The 25571-nt window shown below is 39.1% G+C and overlaps 1 protein-coding gene across 1 annotated transcript in view; it reads right to left on the minus strand.

The window, feature by feature from the left end:
• pigg (phosphatidylinositol glycan anchor biosynthesis class G (EMM blood group)) overlaps nucleotides 1-25571 on the minus strand; it is a 56220-nt gene that overhangs the window by 23073 nt on the left and 7576 nt on the right. Inside the window, exons 4-8 of the mRNA XM_070836702.1 lie at nucleotides 25190-25378; nucleotides 20319-20457; nucleotides 15826-16038; nucleotides 8451-8668; nucleotides 7873-8157 (exon numbers count right to left, since the gene is read on the minus strand). Of these exons, the coding sequence (XP_070692803.1) occupies nucleotides 7873-8157; nucleotides 8451-8668; nucleotides 15826-16038; nucleotides 20319-20457; nucleotides 25190-25378 (1044 nt within the window). The remainder of the gene's footprint in view (nucleotides 1-7872; nucleotides 8158-8450; nucleotides 8669-15825; nucleotides 16039-20318; nucleotides 20458-25189; nucleotides 25379-25571) is intronic.

The following is a 25571-nucleotide window of genomic DNA, read 5'->3' on the forward strand; positions in this document are numbered from 1 at the left end:
GTCACCATGACTGAATACCCTGTGTGTTTCTAAACTTTCCTGAAATATAGTTCTCTATCCCACACATTTCAGGGTTGAGTCAGGTCTGTGGTTAAGCAAGGTCTGCTCATTCATTCTGTGCAGAAATCCCAGAAATCCTTGCATTACTGAGAAGAAGATCAATGTCCTGTATGCTTACAACTTTGTTGTTTTTGTCTCCACTCCTGTGGTTGGCAAATTGTGAACTCTCAAAATCAACAATCCCTCATTGCTTTCACTGAGTTAAGTCTTTTGTATACTCGTCTGTGTTCATAAGATTGTGTAGATAGAATACAAACTTGATGAAAGTACTGCATTACTGAAGAGTAGGAAGTGTTAGCATTTATATAGAATTAATATTACCCTAATAATATACCATAGAAATTAAATTAACCCGGTTTCTCTGACAAGTTACTGTACATGCCTTAGTGATATGTCGAAAATATCTGATGTATTTCCTTTTAATTCTGGTATTATAGATCTGAAAACTGGGGTGGGCTCTCAGGTACTGTTCCAAACTGAGTCAGGTCCAACTTGCAAGACAGGAATTATTGTATCTCCACTGGCAAGCTTACCTTCAGCATGACCTGTGGAGTACCACAAAGATCGATACTTGGCCCCCTTCTGTTTAATCTATACATCCTGGTCTTAAGCCAAAATTTTCAAAATAATGATATACTTATCATTACTTATACTCAAATCTATATTCATAAATTTCACCACATGACTACGGTAAAAACTTGGGTCAGGTATTGTCTTGGACTTGATTCTTAAATTAGCAGTCATAATAAATTATTATGTGAAAGTCATCCATTGACTAAAGGACTTGTTTAATCAGAATCTCAAAATTATTATCTATTCCTTTATTCATCAGAAAAGACTGCAATTTAAACAATGAAATAGAGCTAAAATGTGCTCTTCTGTTATTTTAAAGAGGATAATGGGGATAAATGTTTTCTAAGCAGCCTCAGGGCCAACATATACAATAAAACATCCATCAACTCTGAACTGAGGTCAAAAGTGCTTAGAATGGATATAGAATATTCCTCTTCTACCCCGTCAGTGCCCTTCTCTGTATCATGACAAAGCACAGTGAAATGACAGGATGATGACCTTCTTGTCTAAAATGCAATATTTTGCCTTAAAATTATTGGAAGGCCTCGGGTACCATTTTTGCATCCATGCCAGTCAATATCATATTTCTATGATTTCCGGCAGAAGTACTATGAACCTGACAAATCACTTGCAATTACTCTGGAAATACTTCAACCATTCTTGGGTCTAATACATGTATATAATTTATTATATTCTACTTGCAGGACATTGAAGGCAACTTTCCACCATGCACTTGTGAACCAGACTTTCTGACTCGGCCCTCTGGACTTTCCAGCTTTCTCACGTGAAATATAGATAAGGAGAAAAAGAAGCTTATTAAATAGTTGTATTGTAGCGTTCTTGCAAAAGTTATGAGAGACTTATTTAACACATTTGTTGGGGGGGTCTTAATCCAGTTTTAATTTTGCTGGTATTTTATACTTGGCATTTCTGTTTCCTTCAATTTGTCTGCCATATAATCTTCCTCTTTTATATAAACTATTTTTTAAAATAGAGTGCACTCACCTATAATTTATTAAAATTCATTCAACTGGAATTCTAATCATATTTTTGTTAGAGTGGTGAGTTAGTAAGTGTGCTTAATCTTCCAGCTTTTCAACTCTCAGAGCAGAGAAACTTATCAGGATACCTCTAATAAAGGTTTTGGATGCTGCCCATAATGCAGTCATTTGTCAAGCCAAACCAGGCGCACCTTTGCACTTCGATAAAAACTAATTCAAGTGATTATATAATGTAACAAAACTACCTGACTTTAGATTACCCTTTCTATCTTTTAGTTTGGAAATGTGTCTTTAATGGTAACATAAACTGTATTTCAGTACAGGTTTCTGAAAACTGTCCACAGAGATTCCAAATTGGCATAGCAGGTTTAATCACATTAGAAGTCTTTAAAAAAAAAAATACAGGGGACTTCCTGCAAATTCATAACCATTACTAATATGGTTTAACAATAACACAGCGTCATTATCTAATCTCAGTATCAAAATGAGTTTGTCAGTCATGACTTAGAGGACACAGAGTCTACTAATTGTATTTCCGCACACAGGTTATTACAGAGATAAAGATTCTGGCCATGAAAATGGGCCGTGATTGAAAGTGTTTAATCACCACTTTTGGAACAAAATGTATATGAAATATATGGAACAAATCCATTTATTACTTTCAAGGTAATCAATATGATATAAAATGGCTTCCAACATCAACTGCAAATCAATGTAAGCTTGCTTGCAGTTTATATAGTCCCTCTGAGGCTAGTTAAAAGGCTTTCTTAAATATATATCTGCTACAGGATTCAGAACTAAATAAACACAAAAAACAGGTTTTATAGCCGAGGGCAGATTACAGGTAGAGTTTATTATCCGTAAACATACTGTTGTGAATTTTTTATATTGTGTGACTGGAGGGGTGTCGTCTGCCAGTCAGGATCCAGCACTGTGATTGTTCTGTGTTTTCATATTAATCTAAGATATCGTCCTACCACATGTTTCTTGCAGGAATTTTTTTATATCAATCATTTAAAAGTCCCATATTCTGCTCATTTTCTCATTTCTCTTTCTGTACCCTCAGTTTTAGAAGAACTGAACAGTTTCATGTTTTGCTCTCGCCTTTGAGCTGAAGTCAGTGAGGAAAAAACAATGGCGGACAGCGAAGTGGATTTTGGAGGATTTCAGTGGGGACAGTCAGCATGCTGAGGGGCTGATGGAGGGAGCCATGTTTTTGCAAACAATTACTGACAGACTGAGCTGGTGAAAAGGAGAGGATAGTCTTTTTTTACTGGCAATCAATTAATAATCAGTAATATTATGATAATCATCGTTAATTAAAATGAATGAAAATGATAAAAAATGATCACAGATTAAACAATAAAGAAAGCCATTGTTAGTTGCAGCCAAAACAAACAGTAAATAATTACTTTTATTCGGTTGGTTAAGTTTTTTGCTTGTTGAGCCACAACTTTCTGTCTGACTACATTTCTCGCCAAAGTCTGGTGACTTCTCAAGAATCTGCTGCTGGATGAGAAAGCACACCTCTCTTTACAAGTCGAACCATTACCTGCCAGTTGAGCTATGGGCACATTTTTTTGACATCTGTGTGACAATCTGAAATCAAAGATATTCCAGAGCCTTTTTGAGCGAGCCAGAGTCACAGAAAACTCTACAGTATATTTCCTCCTCATGCTCCAGTGTCCAGATTTTTTATTTTAACCCAGCCTAATGACCCCAGTGGATTTCTTCTCTTTTTTTTTGCTGTATCAACACTTTCTCAAACTTCTCAGAAGGGAAATGAGATGTAACCTTTGCACATAAATTATAATGAGCTAAGAGGTGCAGCAGTAAAGAGGACTCATCTTTTAGGCCAATTGAAACAAACACTTAAGAATGAAAGCTCCCTCTGAATAACTCGTCCCACTACATCTGATTAATTGCTCACATTTAGAAGAGCAATCTAAACATAGCCGCCTATTACTTTTATTTGTTGAATTAAATGCCAACAAAGCGGTTATAGAAAAAGCTTAAATTAACATAAACAATTCTTTCCAAGCCTCTCTATACTATCATCCCCTTTGTTCGTCTGTCAGGTTCATTTTTTGACTGCTGAGTCTCTTCCATCAATTTTGAAGGTTTTAATGTGTCATATAGGTTGAACTACTGTTACCCTTGACATGTTAAAGCATTTTTCAGTTTATTTGGCCTCTAATCTCTCTGTTAATTCTCATATTGGCTTGACAACTTAGATGTAAATGTACTGATTGGCTCTTTAGGAGTGGCATTCTAATATGACCTACCTTTAATACTTTACTTGAATACATTAATACTGAGGTTCTACTAAAGCTTTTGGTTACTCAATTAAATGATAATGCTCATATATAAACATCATTTCAATTATTATCAAAGTCAGACCCTCCTTCTGTCTGATGTAATGAGGTCTGTTTTATTTACAGAGTTCATGAAATTACGCTGTTTTCAAAAGGGATTTAAAGGAGCTGATGGTGCTTTTGATATATTGGCCATAATTGCAGATCACATGACACCCACCGGCCTACAAAGAGAAGGAAAGAGCTGTAAACTCCAAGATGACTATCTATATTAAAAATTTTGACCCATTGGTTTCAATGAAGATTAAAAAGCGTCGCAGAGTTGCATCACTAATTCATGTTCATGCAAGTCATGCATGTGGGGAGCCAGTCGCAAGTCTGCTGGCTCAGCCAAAGAAGGCCTAAACTCGGCTGCCTGTTTATTACGTACAACTAGCTAATATTAATGCGGTCTAATGCAACAGACCTGCAACAAATCCTCCCTTCATGAAAGTTGTCGTTTGTTGAAAGTATTTTAGAGGTGTGCATTCAACTGTATGGTCATTTTGGAGGATGCAGTTTGTGGTGCTGTTGAACTGTCATAAAAAGAGATATTTCTATTATTCAACCTCATTCATATGAATGGAATGGACAAAATACCAGAAACACCAGTTGATATAACACATTAAGTTCAACAACACCATAAAATAAATCCTCCAAAATGACCATACAGTTCAATCAACACCTCTAAGATTTCAATAAAAATTGAACATAAGCTTCATAAAGGGATTTATAGCAGGACCAGTTCTCTTAGTATATCAATGGTCTGCTGCTGCGTTGACTGATATAATAACTTAGAGTGAATAGCACATCTACTGCATTTTCTTCTAACATGACTTATTAATGCAGCTAATAGTCAAGGCTGGCAGACTATTTTTACTTTTTCCACAATGGGATAACCCTCATTTGGCCATACAAACAACACTTTCTATGATCCAGAGTGGAGGGCACCATCTAACTGAAGACACACAATGATCTCTACAGATTCAGTTAGGCAGACTACAATATTCTGGATACGAGTGCAATGATTTTGGAATTAGAGAGTCGTGTTAAACAATAATACAATGCATCTGCTGTTTAAAATGATGGATTACGTTCATCAATGCAGCAGTGTGTTTCAGAAATGTGAGCTGATTTTATTGGATCTGACAACAATGAGAGCCGGTAACTTTTTGCACGTGGAGTAAACCTGAAGCAGAACAGGCTGCAGCAGCTTCTGTGACTAATGCACGTTCCCTTTGTTGTGCTTTCTGCATTCACATTTAAAGTACAGAGTTTGTTGTTGTTTTTCTATATTCAAGATTCTCATGCATACAAACAAAGTTATATTACTGCATGAGAAATGTTAACATTAAAGCTACTCCCTGCTACTTTACCATGTCCCTGTGCAATACTCTAGAGGCAAGGTATGCAGCTTATTTTAGAAACAGCTTTTGTCATATTTGTTGAAACTCACATAACAGCTTGACAGCAACCAACAAAGTAAATGGTTTGCCAAAAAAAAAAAAAAAAAAAGTGTGTGTGGCTGTCACAGGCCTGTAGTAAGCCTGTCCAATCATTGGATTTGGCCAAAATTAGGCTAGGAACACTTATCGCTAAAGCTAGCGAGGAAGTCGCACTAGAGTGGTGGAGAAAATTGTGGTCAACATTTGAGCCTAAGTTACCCACCATGAAGCGCACACACACCAAGCCGAAGAACGAGAGGAACGTGACTCTCTAGCTTGTGTGCCACAACAGACTGTCCTCTAGTCAGCCAATAGGACAGAGCACATCCTGAGCCGAGCCAGCAGTAACTCTGAGTTAAAGGTGTCCCTACGTTTGTGATGGCTGTTTTGCTTGTGTATATATGACTTTGGCATTCAACTGAGCTGTTTATTTGTCAGACTAAAAGCTGATTGTCAGTCAGCCGGTATGCACAGAATGAACTAGAGTCACGACCGTGGAGGTGTGGCGTCAGGTCTTCTCATCACTATATGGACTTGTCCTCCTGCAGTACTCAGGCATCACACGTTCATGTGTTGCGGGGGTGTGACTTTGGAGGGAGGTCTGAAGGGAGGTGGGGGGAGTTTTTCAGGTGGGTACTAAACTCTATCGACTGTTGCTAGTTTCTCCAATGTTACAGACCTCGACTTTAAGAGTAATTAAAGGGGCTCTTTGCAGTCCACCATGAAAAGCATGTGACAAGGTGTGCATACGGCCAAGCACTAGTTCATTAATATAAATGGTTCCCAAAGTCTCAAATCGACTAAGAGTCTGAAACTTTTTCTCAGGCCTTTGTTCCACAGTACAGGAACAATCAAGTGATTTAAAGCTGCATTAGTAAAGACTTCGCTAAATCACAAAGTGAGGGTACAATAGACAAGAGAGTGCTATTTCTCCTGAGCCTCAGTAGATTTAGTAGATTTTCTCTCAGATAAGTTCTGATAGTCTCATAAGTAATGTTTCTTTGCCCACACAAAGTGAAAAATTAAAACATAAGAGCAAAAATCTATCTTTTGAACAGCCGCAGGTTAGTTTTCCCTCCCAGAGACAACTGCATTCACTAACATTAGATCTTTCTCCTCACTTGTACCTTTGATATTCTTTGTTCTGAACAATCAAACTCCAGCTCAACTAGTTAACAAGTCAGGCTGCATATTGATGTTTTACAACCCCAATTTCAAGAAAGTTGGGACGCTGTGTAAAATGTAAATAAAAACATAAACCCATATTTAATTCGCAATAGAACATAGAAAACATATCAGAAGTTGAAAGTGAAACATTTTACCATTTCATGAAAATTAGTAGCTAATTTTGAATTTGATGGCAGCAACACATCTCAAATAAGTTGGGACCACCTACAGTACATAATATCATCAAAAGATTCAGAGAATCTGGAGAGATCTCTGTGCTCAAGGATACAGTTTAAGCTGTATCCTGCAAAGAAGAAGCCACATGTGAACACAATCCAGAAACGCTGCCGTCTTCTCTGGGCTCATTTAAAATGGACAGAAGCAAAATGGAAAACTGTTATTTGGTCAGATGAATCAAAAATTGAAATTCTTTTTGGAAACCACGGATGCCATGTCGTGCAGACTTAAGAGGAGAGGGACCATCTGGCTTGTTATCAGCACACAGTTCAAAAGCCTGCATCTCTGATGGTATGGGGTTGCATTAGTGCTTATGGTGTGTGTAGCTTAAACGTATGGAAAGGCACCATCAATGCTGAAAAATATATAGAGGTTCTAGAACAACATATGCTCCCATCCAGACAACGTCTCTTTCAGGGAAGGCCTTGCATATGTCAGCAGGCCAATGCTAAACCACATACTGCATGCATCACAACAGCATGGCTTCGCAGTAGAAGAGTCTGGGTGCTGAACTGGCCTGCCTGCAGTCCAGACCTTTCACCAACAGAAAACATTTGACTCATCATAGAACGAAAAATCCGGCAAAGGACAGAGAACTGTTGAGCAGCTAGGATCCTACATCAAACACGAATGGGGCAACATTCCTCTCCAAAGCAAATGGTCTCCTCACTTCCCAGATTTACAGACTAAAGCTAACAGAAGAGGGGATGCTACACAATGGTAAACATGGCCCTGTCCCAACTTTTTTGAGCTGCTGTCTATTCAAAATTACACTTTTTTTCTTAAATGGTACATTTTCTTAGTTTAATTGAGATGTTTTCTATGTTCTATTTTGAATATTTTATGAGATTTGCAAATCATTGCATCCTCATTTTATTTACATTTTACACAGAGTCACAACTTTTTTGGAATTGGGGTTGTACATGGAGCTTAGAGAACGTAGATAAAACACCCATGTGTAAACCCCTACTAGAGCAAATATCTCTTACAATCTGTATCTGTATTTGGGTGGTATATTTAGGTGCACAAACTCACCTTCCCGTGAATCTTTGGTCCCAGTGGGAGCCGCCGTGTTGCCATAGAGACCAGAATACAAAACATTGCAGAAGAGAAGGCAACGGCAGCAAACACGAGACCCCAGGAGAGGCTGCAGAAGTAACAGGAGCTCTCAGCAGATGTGCACACCAAGACGTGCACTGAGGCTAGCAGCAGGCACAAGAGGTAGAAAGGCAGGGAGAGCAGGGCTGAGAAGACTGGGAGGTCCACTGCTGCTTCGCCACTGAGGGCTTCAGGCATAGCCAGCAGTAAGACCAGCAGGAGCTTAAAGGCCAGGAGAGAGGGAAAGAAAGTTCAACTTTTAGAACAAGTTATGTTTAGAGTTGTAATAATTGTAATTATGGACAATCCCTCTTATGAAAACCTTTTCCTTACACTTCTTATGTGTCAGATAAACTGTTGGAGGCCTTTTGTCTACCAAAGAAAGCTATTATGTGACAGTTTTCACTTTGTACTTGCACACCTGTGACTTCCATAAATTAGCAAAATACTGAGCCACCAGCTACACCAATCTATCAGTCTTTAGAGCCCTCAGGATGAGATTCCTCTGAACTTACCTGAAACACAAACATCATGCCTGCAATCATGGAGTACATGTCGTATTTGCCCAGCTGTTTGCTGAGGGCTGAGCTCATGGCAGCCAGGGCTTCCAGATACTGCTTTAGGACCTTTTTGCCCATGTTGGTCAACACCTCAGAGGTGTTGCCCTCCAGGTAAAGCTTCATCCAGCTCCCATGGGCCTTTTCTGCTACACGGAACTGCTCAAAGCCTGCCTCTGGATCAGAGAGAAGTGAAGAGCAGGACACTGGTATCAACAACTGACAAGTTTCAGTAGTGTGGCTTTATGAAGACCATTAATCTGGGATTACTTGACATTGATGTTTGCTGTCAGGTACTCAAAGACTTGGCATTAGTGTGATATACTGTTAAGCTTCTTGTTGGAAACGTTGCAGCTGCTGCATTCATATAGATTTGTCAAAATAAGGATGACATTTACAGCATCTCATTAATTACCAATGATGTGGCGTCACATTAATTTACCACTGTTAATGTATCACCAAATACCAGCTGATGAATCAGAACAATTATACTTCTTTATGAAACCAAACAATCTGTGCTTTCCAATTGTGAAACTTCAACCTCTGTTTGCAGGATGCTTCCAAACTGAATGCAATATTTTGAGTATTTTAGGAGAGCATTTGATGGCAATGATTCAACAGCCTGTCACCATACTGTGACATATTAACAACGTTACACCCACTGCTGGGTGCAAAGCTACGACTGGATGGAGTTGGAAACACTAATACTCATTTTTTTAGTGTTAGCCTATTTAAAAACAAACTGAAGGACGAAAACAGTGAAGAGATTTAATAGCAGTCTGGAGCACTTTGTCTCAATCCAGGAAAAAGCCACTTCAGACTGCTGCCTATTTTGCTGTATTTCATCATAACGAAAATACAGGCATTTTGCAACTTTTTGTTTCCCCATGAATTGAGGTTCCCCAATCCTTTTTATGACGTCATCAATCACTCTGATGGATGTTGAATGTTTAGAATGACATCTATTAACTATTCTTCCATTTTATGTGTCTTATGTCGATAATGTTCCTTAAATTGAAAAGATAATATGCACATAGTAAAACTCATTCTCATGTTTACTCAAAGCAGATGAAATGATGCTTGTTTTCTTTTTCAGTGCTCAGGGAGCCTGTTCAAGGACAAAGCAATGTGGATGCTTGATTTGTGCAATACAGTACTGTGCAGAAGTTTTAGGCAGGTGTGATGAAATGCTGTAAAGTAAGAATGCTTTCAAAAATATGAAATTTAATTGTTTGACCACCCTTCAAAACAGCATCAATTCTTCTCGGTACACTTGCACAGTTTTTGAAGTAACTTGGCAGGTAGGTTACTGACCACAGATCTTCTGTGGATGTCGGCTCCTTCTGTCTCTTCATGTGATCCCAGACATACTGGATGATGTGGAGATCAGGGCTCAGTGGGGGCCACACCATCTCTTCCAGGACTTGTTCTTCTTTACGCTGAAGATAGTTCCTAATGACATTGGCTGTATGTTTGGGGTCGTTGTCTTGCTGCAGAATAAATTTGGGGCCAATCAGATGCCTCCCTGATGGGTCTGTATGATGGATAAGTATCTGTCCGTATTTCTCAGCATTGAGGACCATTAACTCTGACCAAATCCTCAACTCCATTTGCAGAAATGCAGCCCCAAACTTGTAAGGAACCTCCACCATGCTTCACTGTTGCCTGCAGACACTCATTATTGTTCTGCTCTCCAGCCCTTTGGCGAACAAACTGCCTTCTGCTACAGCCAAATATTTTAAATTTGGACTCATCAGTTCAGAGCACCTGCTGCCATTTTTATGCAGCCCAGTTTCCGTGCATAGTTGTGCATAGTTGAGTCGCTTGGCCATGTTTCCACATCAGAGGTTTGGCTTTTTGGTCATAATTCTTCCATGAAGACCACTTCTGGCCAGACTCCTACAGTAGATGGGTGTATCTGGGTCCCACTGGTTTCTGCTGGTTCTGAGCTGATGGCACAGCTGGACATGTTCCAGTTTCAGAGGGAAAAAAGTATAATGTTTCTTTCATCTGCTGCACTAAGTTTCCTTGGCCGACCGCTGTGTCTACGGTCCTCAGTGTTGCCCGTTTCTTTGTGCCTCTTAAAAGAGCTTGAACAACACATCTTGAAATCTTTGCCTGGGAGAGACCTTGCTGATGCAGTATAACCACCTCGTGTCTTATTGCTGTGCTCAGTCTGAACATGATGAACTGTGACATGCAACTGTCCTCCACAACCTCACCTTGGTAGCAGAGTTTGGCTGTTTCTCACCCAGTTTTAAGGCCTCCCAGTTTCTGTTTCAGTTAATGACTGTGTTTCAACCTACATATGAAATTGATGATCAGAAGCACCTGTTTGGGATAATAGGTTAATCACAGACCTGACTATGATCCTATAAAATGTGTGACTTTGTGCAAGTGTACCTAGAAGCACTGATGCTGTTTTGAAGGTAAAGGGTGGTCACACCAAATGTTGATTTGATTTAGATTTTTCTTCTGTTCGCTCACTTTGGATTTTGTAAATTGATAAAAATAAAGAATTGCATTTTCTATTTGTGAAAGCATTCCTACTTTAAACCATTCTTTTACACCTGCCTAAGACCTTTGTGCAGTACATTAGTGAAACAAACAAACACACATACACACCTAGAAACAATGTTTTGCAGTGTAACACCTATCTCAGCAGCATAGGCATATGGGTGATAAATAGTGGCAGTGGCTTTGCCAGACAGAGGGGTTGGTAGAAATATTAGAACCTTAAGCCACAGGCATGACTCATACAATATCAATGGCCCTGGCCATGTTTCATCTGTCTAAAAATACAGGGATTGGTTAATGGCCCTCCAACATGCCTGAGGTTAGAAGCACAAGAAAACACAATATGAAGATTTAAACAAGGCAGACAGTGATGGATCTAAAAATTAGGATTTTCAGACTTTACTAGTAACTTTGAAATGTACAGTTTTAATGGGGCCTTAGATAAAAGACAATATGCAGCTACTTAGTATAAATAACAAAACGATGGGTTGAGAAAAAAGCTACGATATTAAACATTCAAAAAAGTCGAATATTTTTGAGAGGAATTGCAAAGCCAGGCATTTAAAAAGCAACTCTGAATCATTACACTAACAATGGGTAGGAAAAAGACTGATCCGATACAATCAAACAGTGACAGAAATGCATAGATGCACTTGAGAATATGTCAAAAATATATAAACTTCCAAACGTTTTTGTTATAAAACTGTTGGTAACATACACCCATTAATAGTCTATATAAAAGGAACATCCAGTAGGGTGAGCTTAAAACTATATTAAGTTGGATTTATTGAATTGTAGAACAGTTAACAAACTAAATACCACTTGATAGAATGAGCAGAATCTAACTATATCACTAGAAATATGGAAGAATATAAACTGCAAAACATGGAAAATATTTGGAGAGAGTCCTTTTGGAAAATTCAAGGACAATTCTTTATAACACCTACAATCTAGTTAAAGCACTTTCATGAGTTAGTTATAACCATGCCTTGATTTCATTGTGACTATTGTAGGTGATTAAAACCGAGCAAACTGCAATAAAAAAACAACACAGATAGAGAATGTGGCAGCAAGGTATGGCAGCAGAACAAGGTTGTTAGAAGTTTAGGAGAGACATGTAATAAGCTCACCACAGTTGAACTTGTTACATGTCCTGCAGGATATTCTTACTTTGGGACAAAGACAAGTGATTGCAAAAACTTAACAGAGATTGCACAACAATGACAAAATCATAAAACTAAAAAAAGTGAGTCGACAATCTCACTAGCAGAGTGGCTTGGCATTACAAATCTTTGTTAAATGATATTTGATTGAAGTACTTTCAGTTCCCCTGATGAAACATATTTAAATACTGAAAATCAGCAGCACTTCCTGTCTGACAGAAGGCAGAACGTCTTTCACACCTAGTAAGATTTGACCCCAACAGGTGTCCAACAGGCATGCTACTTAAAATATCATCCCAGGCGAATTTCCCAGCAGTGACAACTATTACATTCTACTGCATAACAGCTTCATGATTACCCAAGTGGACAGATTCAAAAAAATCAACACATCCAAATGTAGGTCTGCTGAAATAATTTCCATTTCATCCCATCACTATGGAAACCAGGGACCAAAATAGCGTGGAAAATGTGCTGCCAGAGCGGTAAGTTTTTTAATGTGATAGGAAGTTTTTCTTTCTAATGAAGTTTTGAAAATGCAATTTTCAATGCAGTAGTTTGTGTCAGACAACATAATGTACATTTGTCTTACACTTCAACATAAGACAAGTACAAATGTGTTTGGGCCAAAGATAACACAAAGATTTGTTTAAAGAAAAGAAAAGAAAAAACTTTTGGGAGAGCAGGGTGTTTTTGCTAAAAGAAAATGTTATGCTAAAATGCTGACAGTGACGATGCACACATACCAACCATTTAGCATGTTAGCGTACTAAAATTTACTAATTAATGCTGAACACACAAGCATCATAGGAATGTCATTAGTTTTGCAGGATTTTGGTCATGAACCAAATCGTTATTGAGTCATTGAAATTTGACCTGATGATGGTGATACACGAGTCAGTCAGTCAGTCACCAAAATGATCTCAATTCACCCTAAGGCTGTGCCAAAATTCATTGCAATCCATCCCACGGTTGTTGAGACATTTCACTCATTTTCACTAAGTCAGACGATCAACAAACTTGTTGAGATTCATTCTCTGGGAAGCAGAAATGTCTGTACAAAACTTCACTACAATCCATCAAATAGTTGTTGAGATATTTCAGTCTGGGCCAAAGCGGTGGACAGACCAGGTGACAAGCAGACATTGCCGTCACTAGAACCATGCTTCCATGCTTCTAGCATGGCTGAAAATGAGTTTACATTCCTGATGGAGAGAGGTTCCTTCATACCATTCATCTCTCATCATTTCATTCATTTACAGGTATTTTGACCCCACCTTGATCTTACTAGTTGTGTAGTTAATACTACAAGTTAACCGTCCTACAGATCCAGGGTAATGATTTTAGGTTGGTCTAATGCTTCTTATGGATGTTTTCTAGCTGTTTTTGTGCCTGTTTGTGCATTCATAAGATTCTCATTAGGTAGGGCGGCTGCAGGTTTTAAGCAACCTTGTCACAACTTATTATCTACTGTATTTGGTCATCGTGTCAAAAGCAATCCATGTTCATGGTGTAACTGGCTCGGTAAAAGGAAGACACATTTTTTAGGGAAAATTGCTTTTTAGAAGATTATGAAAATTTAAATGAAATGCCACATGTCCAATTATTTACCAAACAAGCCAGTTATCAAAGAGTTTTCTCTCTGCCTCCTTCCCTCTGTCTCACTTACAACGATAAGATAAATTACTTGCGACCGATCAAACATTAGCAATGGTAATTGCTGCCACTGGTGTATCAAATGTTTGTGAAAGTGAAGGACAGAAACAGAGAGACAGGCTGAGAGGGAGACAGATAAGAGGCGTGGGGCAGAGGCTGCAAGATGGATAACTCTGACAAACAGTGTGACCCCGAGCTATAAGTAGGGAGCAAAACTCATTGAGGATATGTGCATGTATTTGCACAAAGAGTGAGTGGCATTCACATTCAAGAACAACACAGGCTGTTTGCGAGTCTCCTGTGTAGAATTTCCACAGTTGTGAGGTCATTTATTCACGGACTTAAAGAAATCAGTAGACAGAGCTTCAACACGGGGCTTCACAATTCCACCCTGACATGACAGGAACCAACGTGTTCAGAACAGGTTTCTCACTCAGATACTTGGTTTCTGGTGAAGGTGGCTTCAGTCTTTCTTCCTCATACCCTGTTCTTGTATCATATGTTCAATATTTATGGCAGCTTTTATTGCCCTGCTTCCTGTGGACTGCATACTTGATTTATCTACAACAACGGAAAAAACTACAGACACACTGTAAACTGAAACGTTTGGAGCATTACCAAACTGCAAGATGAGCATTTTCAGTTTGTTGACTAGCATTAGAGACCATAAACCTAAATAAAACCATGCATTTGAATGGATTTGTTTTATCATCTAAGTCACGCAGAAATCTAGTTTTCTAAAATCTGTCTTTTTCTAAAGGAATCCCATGTTGATGAGCTTTGGTGTGATGAATCTTTTGAACCTTTGAGATGATTCTAGCCTCGTCTTAATCAGACTGTTTTAGGTTTAACACTCTGACAAGCTGCTTTGATGCAGTAACAACATGGTGTGAATAATGAGGAGATGGACGTCTACTTACAGCAAAGCTTTTCTGAGTCAACTTAAGTCTGTGCCGACTGTGTTTCTTCAGAGAAAACACTACATGCTCACATCTGTGAGTCGAGTGCAAATAACACAATTATCTAAATAAGACAGTGATCCTCTTAGTCTGAGTTAGCATATGTTGTCTTAATAACTCCTGTTTTCTGGACTCTGAATTTTACTTGCTGAAATAGAGACTTGTCAGAGCATGTACACACCTACATTTGATTTCTTTGAAGCAGCATTTGCTCTCATTTTTGTTCTGCTTTTGGTCTCCACCAACTCCTGAGAACAATATCTGACTCTTTCGCAGCTAAATGCGCCACTATATTCACCAAGCTAGTTAATAAGTTTGCTAAGTCTGCTATTTGGTGGTGGAGAGGTTCTATACGGTGGGTTTATAAGATGTTCTTTACTGAAAACAGCAGCATACTGCTGGAAAAAGGGTTCATGACAGCAATGAGAGTGAACCAAAACAATAAAGCTGTGTGCCATAAAGCCAAAACAACACTACTGAAGGGAGCTGCAGCCAGGTGATAATTCTCTGTGGGTTTGTCACTATGAGGGACGCCGCATATTATTCTGATCCACTGATTAGTGAAGCTTCAAGTGAGTCCATATTTCAGGATAATAACCCTGTGTTGCACATGAACAAAATTATTCTGGATCTGTTACTGACATTTTGGGGCAAGCTGCAAAGACAAAACATTTGGATGATAATACTGCATGTGCTGGACACTGTGCGTTATATTGTGCAGTTTCAAGAAGATGGCCCTATTAAAGTCAATAGTTCTGGAGAAGGATAACATGGAGTTATGTGAACTGGCCTGCTGGGTGTTTGGTGGTTGTACCAACAGATTTTCGACTGTCATAGGGGTAAGGAAAAAAATGACCTAAGTTTCATTTTTGGTATTAACTAGTTCTTATTGCTTCCTCACTGCTGTGCAAATGAAAAAACAATGCTCTCACCAGTCTGGAAACAACACAGCATAATGATGAGACTCCCTGTCAGATAAGGTCCTGCCTTTCTTGGCTTTTAATGAGTCCAGAGGTTGGACACAGTGATTTTGTAACCCACCTTTCTCATAGTCAGGCGTGCTGTCTTTGAGCAGGCAGCTGAGCTGGTGGCCATTGAGATGCAGGAAGCGCAGCTGGTCTCGAAGAGAGCTTTCCTCGAAGACACCCGGGATGATGCGGCCCACGCTGTTTTGAGATATGGGCAGGCCGAGTCCCAGGGCCAGGGTTGGAGTCAGGTCAACCTGCTCCACCACAGCGGGCCTCTCCATTCCCACTGACATCCCAGGGCAAAAACAAACAGTGAGGATCTACTGCATCGGCAAAACACGATGATGAAACAATGTCACATCAATTAAGCATTTCTTTGTTGATCTTGATGTTGTTCCTTCTCATGAATTTTGGTGTCTTTTGTTTTGCTGTGTTGTGTTCTAACCTTCACTTATCAATCAGTGTGTCTAGAACCCAGATGTTTATTCCGTTGATACATTTCAAGCAATCTGTTCAGCGATAAGGTTCCTCTTCTATTTATTCCAAAAATACTTGACAGTTAAAATGCACCACCTGCTGTGTGCAGCGTCAGAAAATAGAAAAGCTTTCAAAAACTAACCAAATGCTGAATCACAGTCACATTACATCAATCAATCAATGATGGAGGGTAGCAAAATGGATATTTATTTATACGAACTAATGTCACATTTTATTACTTCAAACTCCACAACAGTCATGTGAGAGACGTGAAGAAATGGCTAAATTTTCATACTGTAAGCTGTGGAAGAGGGCGTGTCTGAGAGGATTTCATGACACTCATATAAAGATAAAGATAAATTTGTAAAAGGAGGTCATTGTCCTTAAGTCACAAACCTGACACAAACACTGACAGCAAAAAATCCCGCGCCTTTCTGTTATTAGGAAGTCTGTGATTATGTTGAATACATTTTAGTGGAACATATCACTCTAATCACAGCAGCTCCAGCATCTCATTGTCACTGCTTTCTCTCTCCCGTCAGGACAGTCAAACAGCGGTCACAGAGAAATATCAAGCCTGTGATGGAACGTCTACAATCTTTCTACACTGTTGACTTGCTTTTTATTTAATAAGGCAAAGTGCATTAGTGGCATCTTGTTTGTTGATTAGAATCACAGAAATATTCAATTTGAATCCCAGCATAGAAAGCCTGAATCTGAACACGAAAGCATCGCAAACAGCCCCGATAATTGCTCTTCTATTAATGCCTGTGGGTATGACCATGGCGAGGAACAACCCAAACAAAAACAAAAACTGAATGAATGAATGAATGAGTATAATCATTATCATGTAAATGCAGTTTTCAGTTTTCAAAGCTCGTCTCCTGTCAAAAGTGAACAGACATTTCTATGTTGACGCTTGGCTTCCTGTAGAGAGCTTTCAGGAATACAAACAGAGAGTGGGAGTCGTTTCCCAAGCTGTCTCTGAGTGAAGTTTTCAGGTTGCAGTAATGAACTATGCTTGTGTATGATCCAAAAATGAACAATAAAGCGCACATGAGTGGGACAGAGAGACAGTTACAGACTAAAGACTGGGACCCCAGAGCTGTGAACTAATTTGGTAATTGGACACAATGAAATAAGCGGGGGAATTATCCATTTTATATTAAATGGAGACGGATTTGAAACAAGACAAGGACTTTGCTGTATTAAGCAAATAGCTATTCAGGATAATGCCATAAATCTGCCAAGTATACAAGGCTTGCTTAAATCTGTTACTCAGCAATGAATGACTAAAAATGTTTAAGTTATGGTTTTAGTTGAAGCAATTACACTAATGAGTTGAGAGAGCTGATGGAGCCTTATGCTTAAAGCAAAATATTTTCAGACCCCTTGGAGATGTATTATCAAGCACTAATCCCATATTAACTGAGTGTAAAATCATGCATTATTATTTTATGACGTTGCGACCTATTCTCTCTGACATCAAGCCAAGAAGAAGGAATCTGTTTGCCAGACCACTGACCACATGCCTGTACGCCTGTTACCTCCCACCAAAGCCCTATAGAAAAAGCATCCAGTCTGTTTGTACCGCACTGTTTGGTTTACGCAGGACAGAGCGACTCACATTTTGGCAGAACAGATGTGTCATAACTCAGTAAAAGGTTACACACACACAGAATGCTGATTCATAGATGAGAAAACTGCAGCTGATGATGAAGCCATATGCATTAAAGCATCTAGCTTGCTAATATTATAAAATATCACTGTTATAGCCGTTTTTGAATTCTTAATATGACTGTACAGAGTGCTAGCACAGACACATTACAGCACAGTTACCTCAGTTTGTTATGATGGGGTTCAAATTGTAGTTTAAATTACGCCGGCACATGTTTGAGATGTGTATAGAGGTATTGTACCGCTCTTCATCAATATCTCACTCATGGTCAATGTATCAATGTATGTACACATTGTTGCATCAGTTACTGATGTGGTTTCACTATTGTTATTGTGGCTTTTGAGGCTGGGAAGTTATCACTGTATCAGTTCGCTGTTATTGGCTTTTCTTGGGTTTCACTGAAATTCAGTACATTTTGCAGCTTCTTAAAGAAAGCAAAAAAAGGCGAAGCTACACAGATACTGAAGTACATTATGACCGCATGGCTTCTTACACCTACACTGTCTGACTGAAGTGGCATCGACTCTCAGGATCCTCCCTGTAATGTTGACTAAATATTCTGCCAGTCTCCTGGAAGGGGCTGTTTTCTCCATGATGCATTCAGATTAAAAACTGAAGCCCAGGTACTGAGCCAGTAATCAACTGTGATCCACTGCAACATGTTCTAATGAAAAACAACAGGCAGTTTGGCTTTCTGCTAATGACCCGACATTCTCATCATGCTATTACACTGATGAGGCCACTGATTGCACTAACTGCCACATTAAATAGAACACATTTCCATGTCAACATATGCATCTAAAGCCGCACATCTACAGATCTATCAATAGAAAGTCACTTATAGCATTAAGGTTACAAAACAGGAACAATAGATTCAAGACTTCATTTTTCCTTTCTAATTATTAAATAAAAACCTTCAAAATTCAACCACAATTTCTCCTCTACAGGAGGAACGTGTGTCATAAGTATAGAGCCTCAGTCATGTGTTGTTATTTATACCCTGGTCTGGGTGAATACTCTTTTCTAACTGGGTGTCCATTAAAAAGTGATACAGGACACCTACTAAGTGGTTCCGGTGAAACTGTCTGCTCATTGATGCGCTGGCCAAATAAAACGAGTAACCATAGCAACAGGGATGCAGTCAAAGCCTCTGTTTACAATTTATTGCAACGCGTTAATTCCGTGGAGGTTCTCTGCCTCCCTGCCGTCCATTAATTCCTGATAATGGACACCTTGTCGGACATTATCCCTTATATGTTTTGTTGTTCTTACACGCCGCTACGACAATAAAACTGGACAAAATAACACCTCGTGTTGGACTCAAAAGCCTTAAAAAAAATTATTTACTCAACCGGCTTCTTATTATGAGCCATGGGATCCCACATGAACACACTCTGTTAAAGTAAGAACAGTTTGGATTCACATCAGAGATTTCTGCACTTCTTTTTTTTCTCTGTGCTCTTCTTAGTCGTTTAAAGTGGGCGGCACTCAGTTAGAAAAAAGTAATGTCATGTACTTGCCATGCACCTATCAGGATTTAGCAGCATCTGAATCAGACCCTGATGACAGATTGTGGGTTGTTTGATCAAGTCGCACCACCACTATGTGTCCACTATTTCAACGAACATATTGTGTTTTTATTCTGTCTGTTATTGTAAAACACACTGTGAAAACAGCTGGGCTGCTGGGCTACAAAATAAACTACACTTACATCCCAGACAAACTGTTTTAGCCTCTTTTAATTTCTATGTTAATGACAGAAACCCACCTCATGGACGACTTAAGGAATTCATTCAGCTGGATCTGGGTGTATTTCATTGAAGATAACACAGAATTTGGCATTTATTTCCTACACCCTCTGTGATTTTCATTAGACAGCATTTTAGTCCTACTGGTAGGTAAGTCATTCAAGCTGTTGGCACCGCAGGAGGCGAACAGCGTTAACAAAACCAAGAATCCTGTAGCAACAACTCAGCAGAACTGTAAATGATTAATTAACATGAATGGTCTATAAATATAAAATCTATGCGAGACAAGATCTCAAAAATAGACTTGGCTGAGAAAGAGGCAATTATCACGATCACACTTTTGCACTCAACCACATTCATCATTGCAAAGTAAAGTACTGCTCAGGAGTTTCTATTTGCACTCATTGGAGAGGACACTGTTCCTCACACTAAAATGAAGGGAAAGTTATGTGTGAGCATGAAAGAAAATGTTTAATTTATAAATGCTATTTACAAGTGTAGTGTGACTGATTCATAATTTTCAGTCAAGAACACAGTGGATTCTCTCCAGCGGGACACACACCACCTTAACTAAGTGGTCCAAAATCATGTCACGTCTACACACTTATTCATGGGTGTGTATGCTGACTGGGTGTGGCTGCGACAACAGTGGACAGAGTTTACCTTTTCTTTTAAAGGCCGGGCTTATCAGCACCAGGGGCGTGCTGACCTCTGGCTCTGAGGAGCCTCCATGGCTGCCGGTCTCTGACATGCCGTGGTCTCCGCACAGCACAAGCAGGTAGGGCAAGGACCCCTCTGCCTCCTGAGAGAAGCAAACACCAAGGTTAATGTACTCTCACTCCATGTGTTGATCTGGAAGGGCAAACCTCAAATCTCTGAGATGTCAATAATTCAAACTTGGCACCAAATGAAAAAAAATAACATCCAATTTGAAGAAAAAAAAAAAAAACACAAGCATAAAATGACAGCTGCTGGTGTGATTGTTTCACTGGATATTTTTGATGTTATTATGCTGGGGATGTTAACTAGCAACAGAAAAGGAGGGTATTAAATTATTACTTTATATTAGGAAGTCATGACAAAGACTTCCTGGCACAGCTTCACCGCATCGCCACTCTGAAAAAAATAAATGTAACGGCAACAAACAAACACAGGATGAATCGTTTGTTGAGGATGACAGACTTTGATCAAGTGCAGTTTCTTCCCCGAGTGATTCCCTTTCAACTAGACTTACATGAACCTTCTATTGACTATGCATTCAACAAGAATGCCTTATGAGTCACGGCAGAGGGGGCTGATTTAAAAGCACGACTACAGATGTTAACAAAACAAAAGCCAAATCTTACCACATTTTACAATACACTCAAAAGACTCCTCAGTTCCACTGTTGTATCAGACAAAAAGGAAAACAAATCAAAGCCCAGAGACTCCATTTATTATTTAAGATTGAAAATTGTATCCCATCAACCGGAGATTAATAGACAGTGTCAAAGACAGAAAAAACAATGATTGCTGAAGTGCTGAGATAAATTTTGCTTTTATGTTTGGAATACATAAAATGTTAATTTTATTTAGGATGACTTTATCCAAACAGACACATAGAAAAGACATAAATATAAGTGTTCATTTTGCAACTGTAGTAATATATATCGATTCCACTTTTTTTGATACCGTTAGAACATAAAAACGCATCAAGCACATTGAGGGAGCTCTGCAGGTTGGAGCGTGAGTCGAACTGTGCCTTTGTGCTCAGCTGACCCATTATATTTGTTACTCACTCAGCACAGAGGGAGCAAAAGACTGCCTTCTGTCCTAGATTTTACCTCTTGGATGCTTGTTATAAATGGCACTGAACACAAGGGAACAAAAAACACCTCAAGACCAGCACTAAAGACCACTGAGCCCCACACTGAGCAAGCCTCTTCTCTGTTTAAGATAAGTCAGAGTTAACTCCTGTTCTCAAGGATGAAAGCACCAGGGGGGCCTCCTTTGGAAGACTTTTTCTCTCCACAAGCAACCTTTTTTCCTTGTTTGTATTGCTTTAAGAAAAGAAATGCACAGGGTGCCACGCTGAATCAGATGGTAACTCATGTTCTCCATGAGCAAGAAAAAAAAAAAAAAAAAAAAACTATCTCAGTGGTTTTCATTTTTACTCTGCAATCATGCTATTCTATCAGCTAAATCAGTGATTCCCAACCCGACGTACTTGTACCCTGGGGGGTTACCTCTGCAGTTGGCAGGGGAAACATGGGAAGCTTATCTCATTAACTCCACTAAAAAATAGAAATTGTACTCAGAGTAAAAAAAAAAAAGATATTTGTGTTTGGGAGAAAGATAAGCAAACAAATATGGTTACAAATTGGTGTTATGCAGATCTTTGGTAAATTTAAAATAACCAGTTAACTGCCAATGGACGTGAGGCAGTTGTAGTGCATGTGTTGCGATTGAGTGTGTGAAATCCAGCAAATAAATGAGCTGAGAAGCGGAGTTGAAATAGCCTGGTAAAAGAAATCAATAAACTGTTAAAAATATTAGCCAAAAGTAATCAAAAATTTTTAAATGGTAAGCTTGGAGTAATAAAGAAACAAATTAAATAGTTAAAGCTCAAAGTAATGGATAAGAGGTTGACAAACCCACTTGTGCCACTCAAAGTGGTAAAACACATGCAAATTGTGCAATTGTTGTCCAGAAGGTGCTTTGGATATTCAGAAAGTGCTTTGGATATTCTGGTCATCAGGAGAGGGTATTATAGGGAATAGGGGAAAAAAATGAAATAGTCTAAACATTTGTTACATTTAATTTCATTTATCTCTCTTGTGAAATACACGGCTCGAATTACACGCTGCTCTGCAGGTCAGGTTTAAGAAGTTTTGCACTTCAAACAGGAAAAGCAGCTGCCCAACCTCAAAATCTGAAATATGCAGAAGAGAAGATTGAGGCCATGTGATCTCCATTAACACGGAGGTCTGATGGAGGTCTTTATGACCAGGAGGTCCTGCTTAGCAATCATGTTTTAATGGAGAGTGTTGCGTCTCTCCACTCTGCAGGTAGAGCATGTCTGTGCCCCTGATGTGAGCTCCCTGAAATAGGCTACTCGCATCACATTACAACGGAAACTTTGAGGGCTGTTATTTGAATGCTACCCTGCTTTCCTCCGCCACTGTGCTGCAGCAGGAAACATTATTCTTCTATGTACTTAGAGATGCAGCAGCGGCAGCAAACAACAGCCACTTTATGAGTGCAGTCAAACACCCAGTGCACCCCCTGACATGTTAAAAGCATGTACTGATCACAGAAAACATAGTTGTTTTTGTACAGGCTTCTAAGGTATTCTGCGAGATCCCACTGGGCTGTGGCTATTTTTAGGTCAAACGCGGCTGCTGTAGAAAAGAACAGCCACAGCTTTCACTAATGTGACTTTAGGCTTTCAAACACATTTTATTCAAAGAGCTCACTGGGAGCGCGCATGAGGCTGCCATTGCCCACGACGCACAGATGTTGCCATGAGCCTGGAGAGACAGGATTTAACAAGACCGAATTAACAACTTTGAGGAATGCGGTGAAATGTTGCATCAACATTTCCAGAAATATCACTGTATCTTTTGCAAAGAGGAAGTGTTTACAAGCATATCTGCACATGGTTTCCATTCTCGCTTTGCCATTTCAGAGATGGAAAAGGGTGAGAAAGGAGAGGGCGACTGCAGGCTTGTGTTGGCATGACTTGACAATCTAAATACAAGCTACACAGCTGAATGACAGTAAGACAATGCCCATTAACAACACACACACGGCGCATAGACAATATGCATGCACAGCTGTCAGACCGCACAGAGAAAACAAGTAAGACCTGCACACTGATCAAAGACAAAATTAAAGATAACAGAAAAGCTTAACAGTTTATTAAATCTCTGGGGTTGCTGCAACAGATAACATAACTGCTGGAAACACTACAAATTTAACTGTGTAATTAAATGACCAGCCAAAAACTGATAATGCTCTAAATTCCCTGATAGTATCACATTAATATATTAACTATTGATCATTACTTCATATTTGCATATCTCATCTATTTACTATATAAAGGTATTATAATTACCCTCACAATCCTTAAAAATGATAACATTACCTTTCAAAATTTGAAGGGTAATGTTGAGTTTAATGAACTTTGATAGCGAGAAACAGATGTTGACAAGCAACAATTAAGTTGTGCAGCAGCACAAGCACACAAAGCAAATCAGTCAAATTAACTTGAATTGAAAATTAGAAGCTAAGCCAGAATGTCCAAGTGCAGTGAATAAATGTACAGATTAAAGTTGTAAACGTTGATATTTTCATGAAATTAAACCTGTTTACATTCTGTAATCACCTCATTATACAACAGTTTCATTATGAGTGGCGGGGTCCGCCATTCCTGCTTACCATTACAAGAGCGATTCACAGGAAACAATAGCTGCAAGTTGGATTAATATAAGATTAATGTATTTCACACCTTTTGATTTGGTTTCATTTAGGACAGCTCCCTATTTTTTAAAAATATCTGCTAGCTGTGCTTTGCATATCTAATGGCTGTCAATCAAATGCTACTGAATCTTCATAAGCTGCTTTGCCATTTTTTTTGGCTACTTGGGGGCATTCAAACTCCACAACAAGCTGAACATAACACACACATTTTTATTATACATTACAGCCTTATTAATTTGATACATGCTGCTGCATTCATTTCATTATAATCTGCCCAGTATTGTCTTGATTAATGGATGAACTGATTAAGTCTATTAAATGTCAGAACACTTTATAAATGCCCATCACAATTTCTCTAAGCCCTATTTTTTCTTCTGTCAACAAACTAATCCACTAATGGTTTCAGCTCTATTGATATGGTGAATGTGTTAGCAAGCAGTTGCCTGACATGCAGCAACATTGGCAGTTGTTTGAAGTTGTGTTTTGATCACCTAACAAATGTAGTCAAATCCTATATTCTCTCTTTTTAGCTCTGTTTTGGTCTCCTTCTTAGGGGAGTAACCTGGCTTTTTGGTTGCTAAATGCTCCACTGTGTTCACCAGCTAGTAACTACATTTGTCTGCCTGCTGTTTGATGTTGGACAGGTGGAGTACAGTGGATTCAACAGAGCAGAAATACAGAAATCAGCAGCCAGCCACATAAAACAAAGTTAATGAGAACAGTAACATAGGAACCAAAACGGTAACGTGCTGGACCGTGAAACCAAAACAATGCACTGGAAGAGGCTTAAAGACCTTGGAGAGCTGAGGGGAACTGCAGAGTCACGTGATTGTCACTATGAGGGACTCTTTCCATATTTCACAAAGACATGTGACCCATAGCTGAAATAAAATCATTGATGAATGTAGCTTTACGACTTCATATGAATTTCAAGAACTTCCTTGACGCTTTAACAAAACCAACTGCACAAAATCAAATTAAATTCTAAATTCAAAATAAATTCTGAAACTCTACAACAAGAGAACATGCAGACGCGACGTGACGTAGACAGAGAGATTAGAATAAGAAATTACCTTGGAAATGAGGGCACTGTGAATCTTCTTCAGGATGTCATCCATCTCCAGCAGTTTGGGCTGGATGAGGGAACTGTGGGGTCCGCTGATATGACCAATGTGGTCGAGGCCTAGGTAGTGGAGGATCAGAATGTCCCAGTCGTCTCTCTTAAGGGTGCTGTCCAAGTGACGGGTCACGTTGTTGTCAACCTACGTGGAGAAATGATGCGTAAAAAAAGAAACACACTTACTGATCCACAGGATTTCACCTGATTCACCAGATTTAGGATGATCATGTTCAAAATCGCCCCCTGGAGCAAACAAAAAAGCTGAGCTGAAAGGAGCTTTATCCGAGGCTGCGATAGAGTCTGATGATTGTCTGATTACCATCGACAAAGATTTT

Source organism: Pempheris klunzingeri, chromosome 9 (assembly GCF_042242105.1).
Source record: "Pempheris klunzingeri isolate RE-2024b chromosome 9, fPemKlu1.hap1, whole genome shotgun sequence".
In the NCBI taxonomy this organism is placed as follows: domain Eukaryota; kingdom Metazoa; phylum Chordata; class Actinopteri; order Acropomatiformes; family Pempheridae; genus Pempheris; species Pempheris klunzingeri.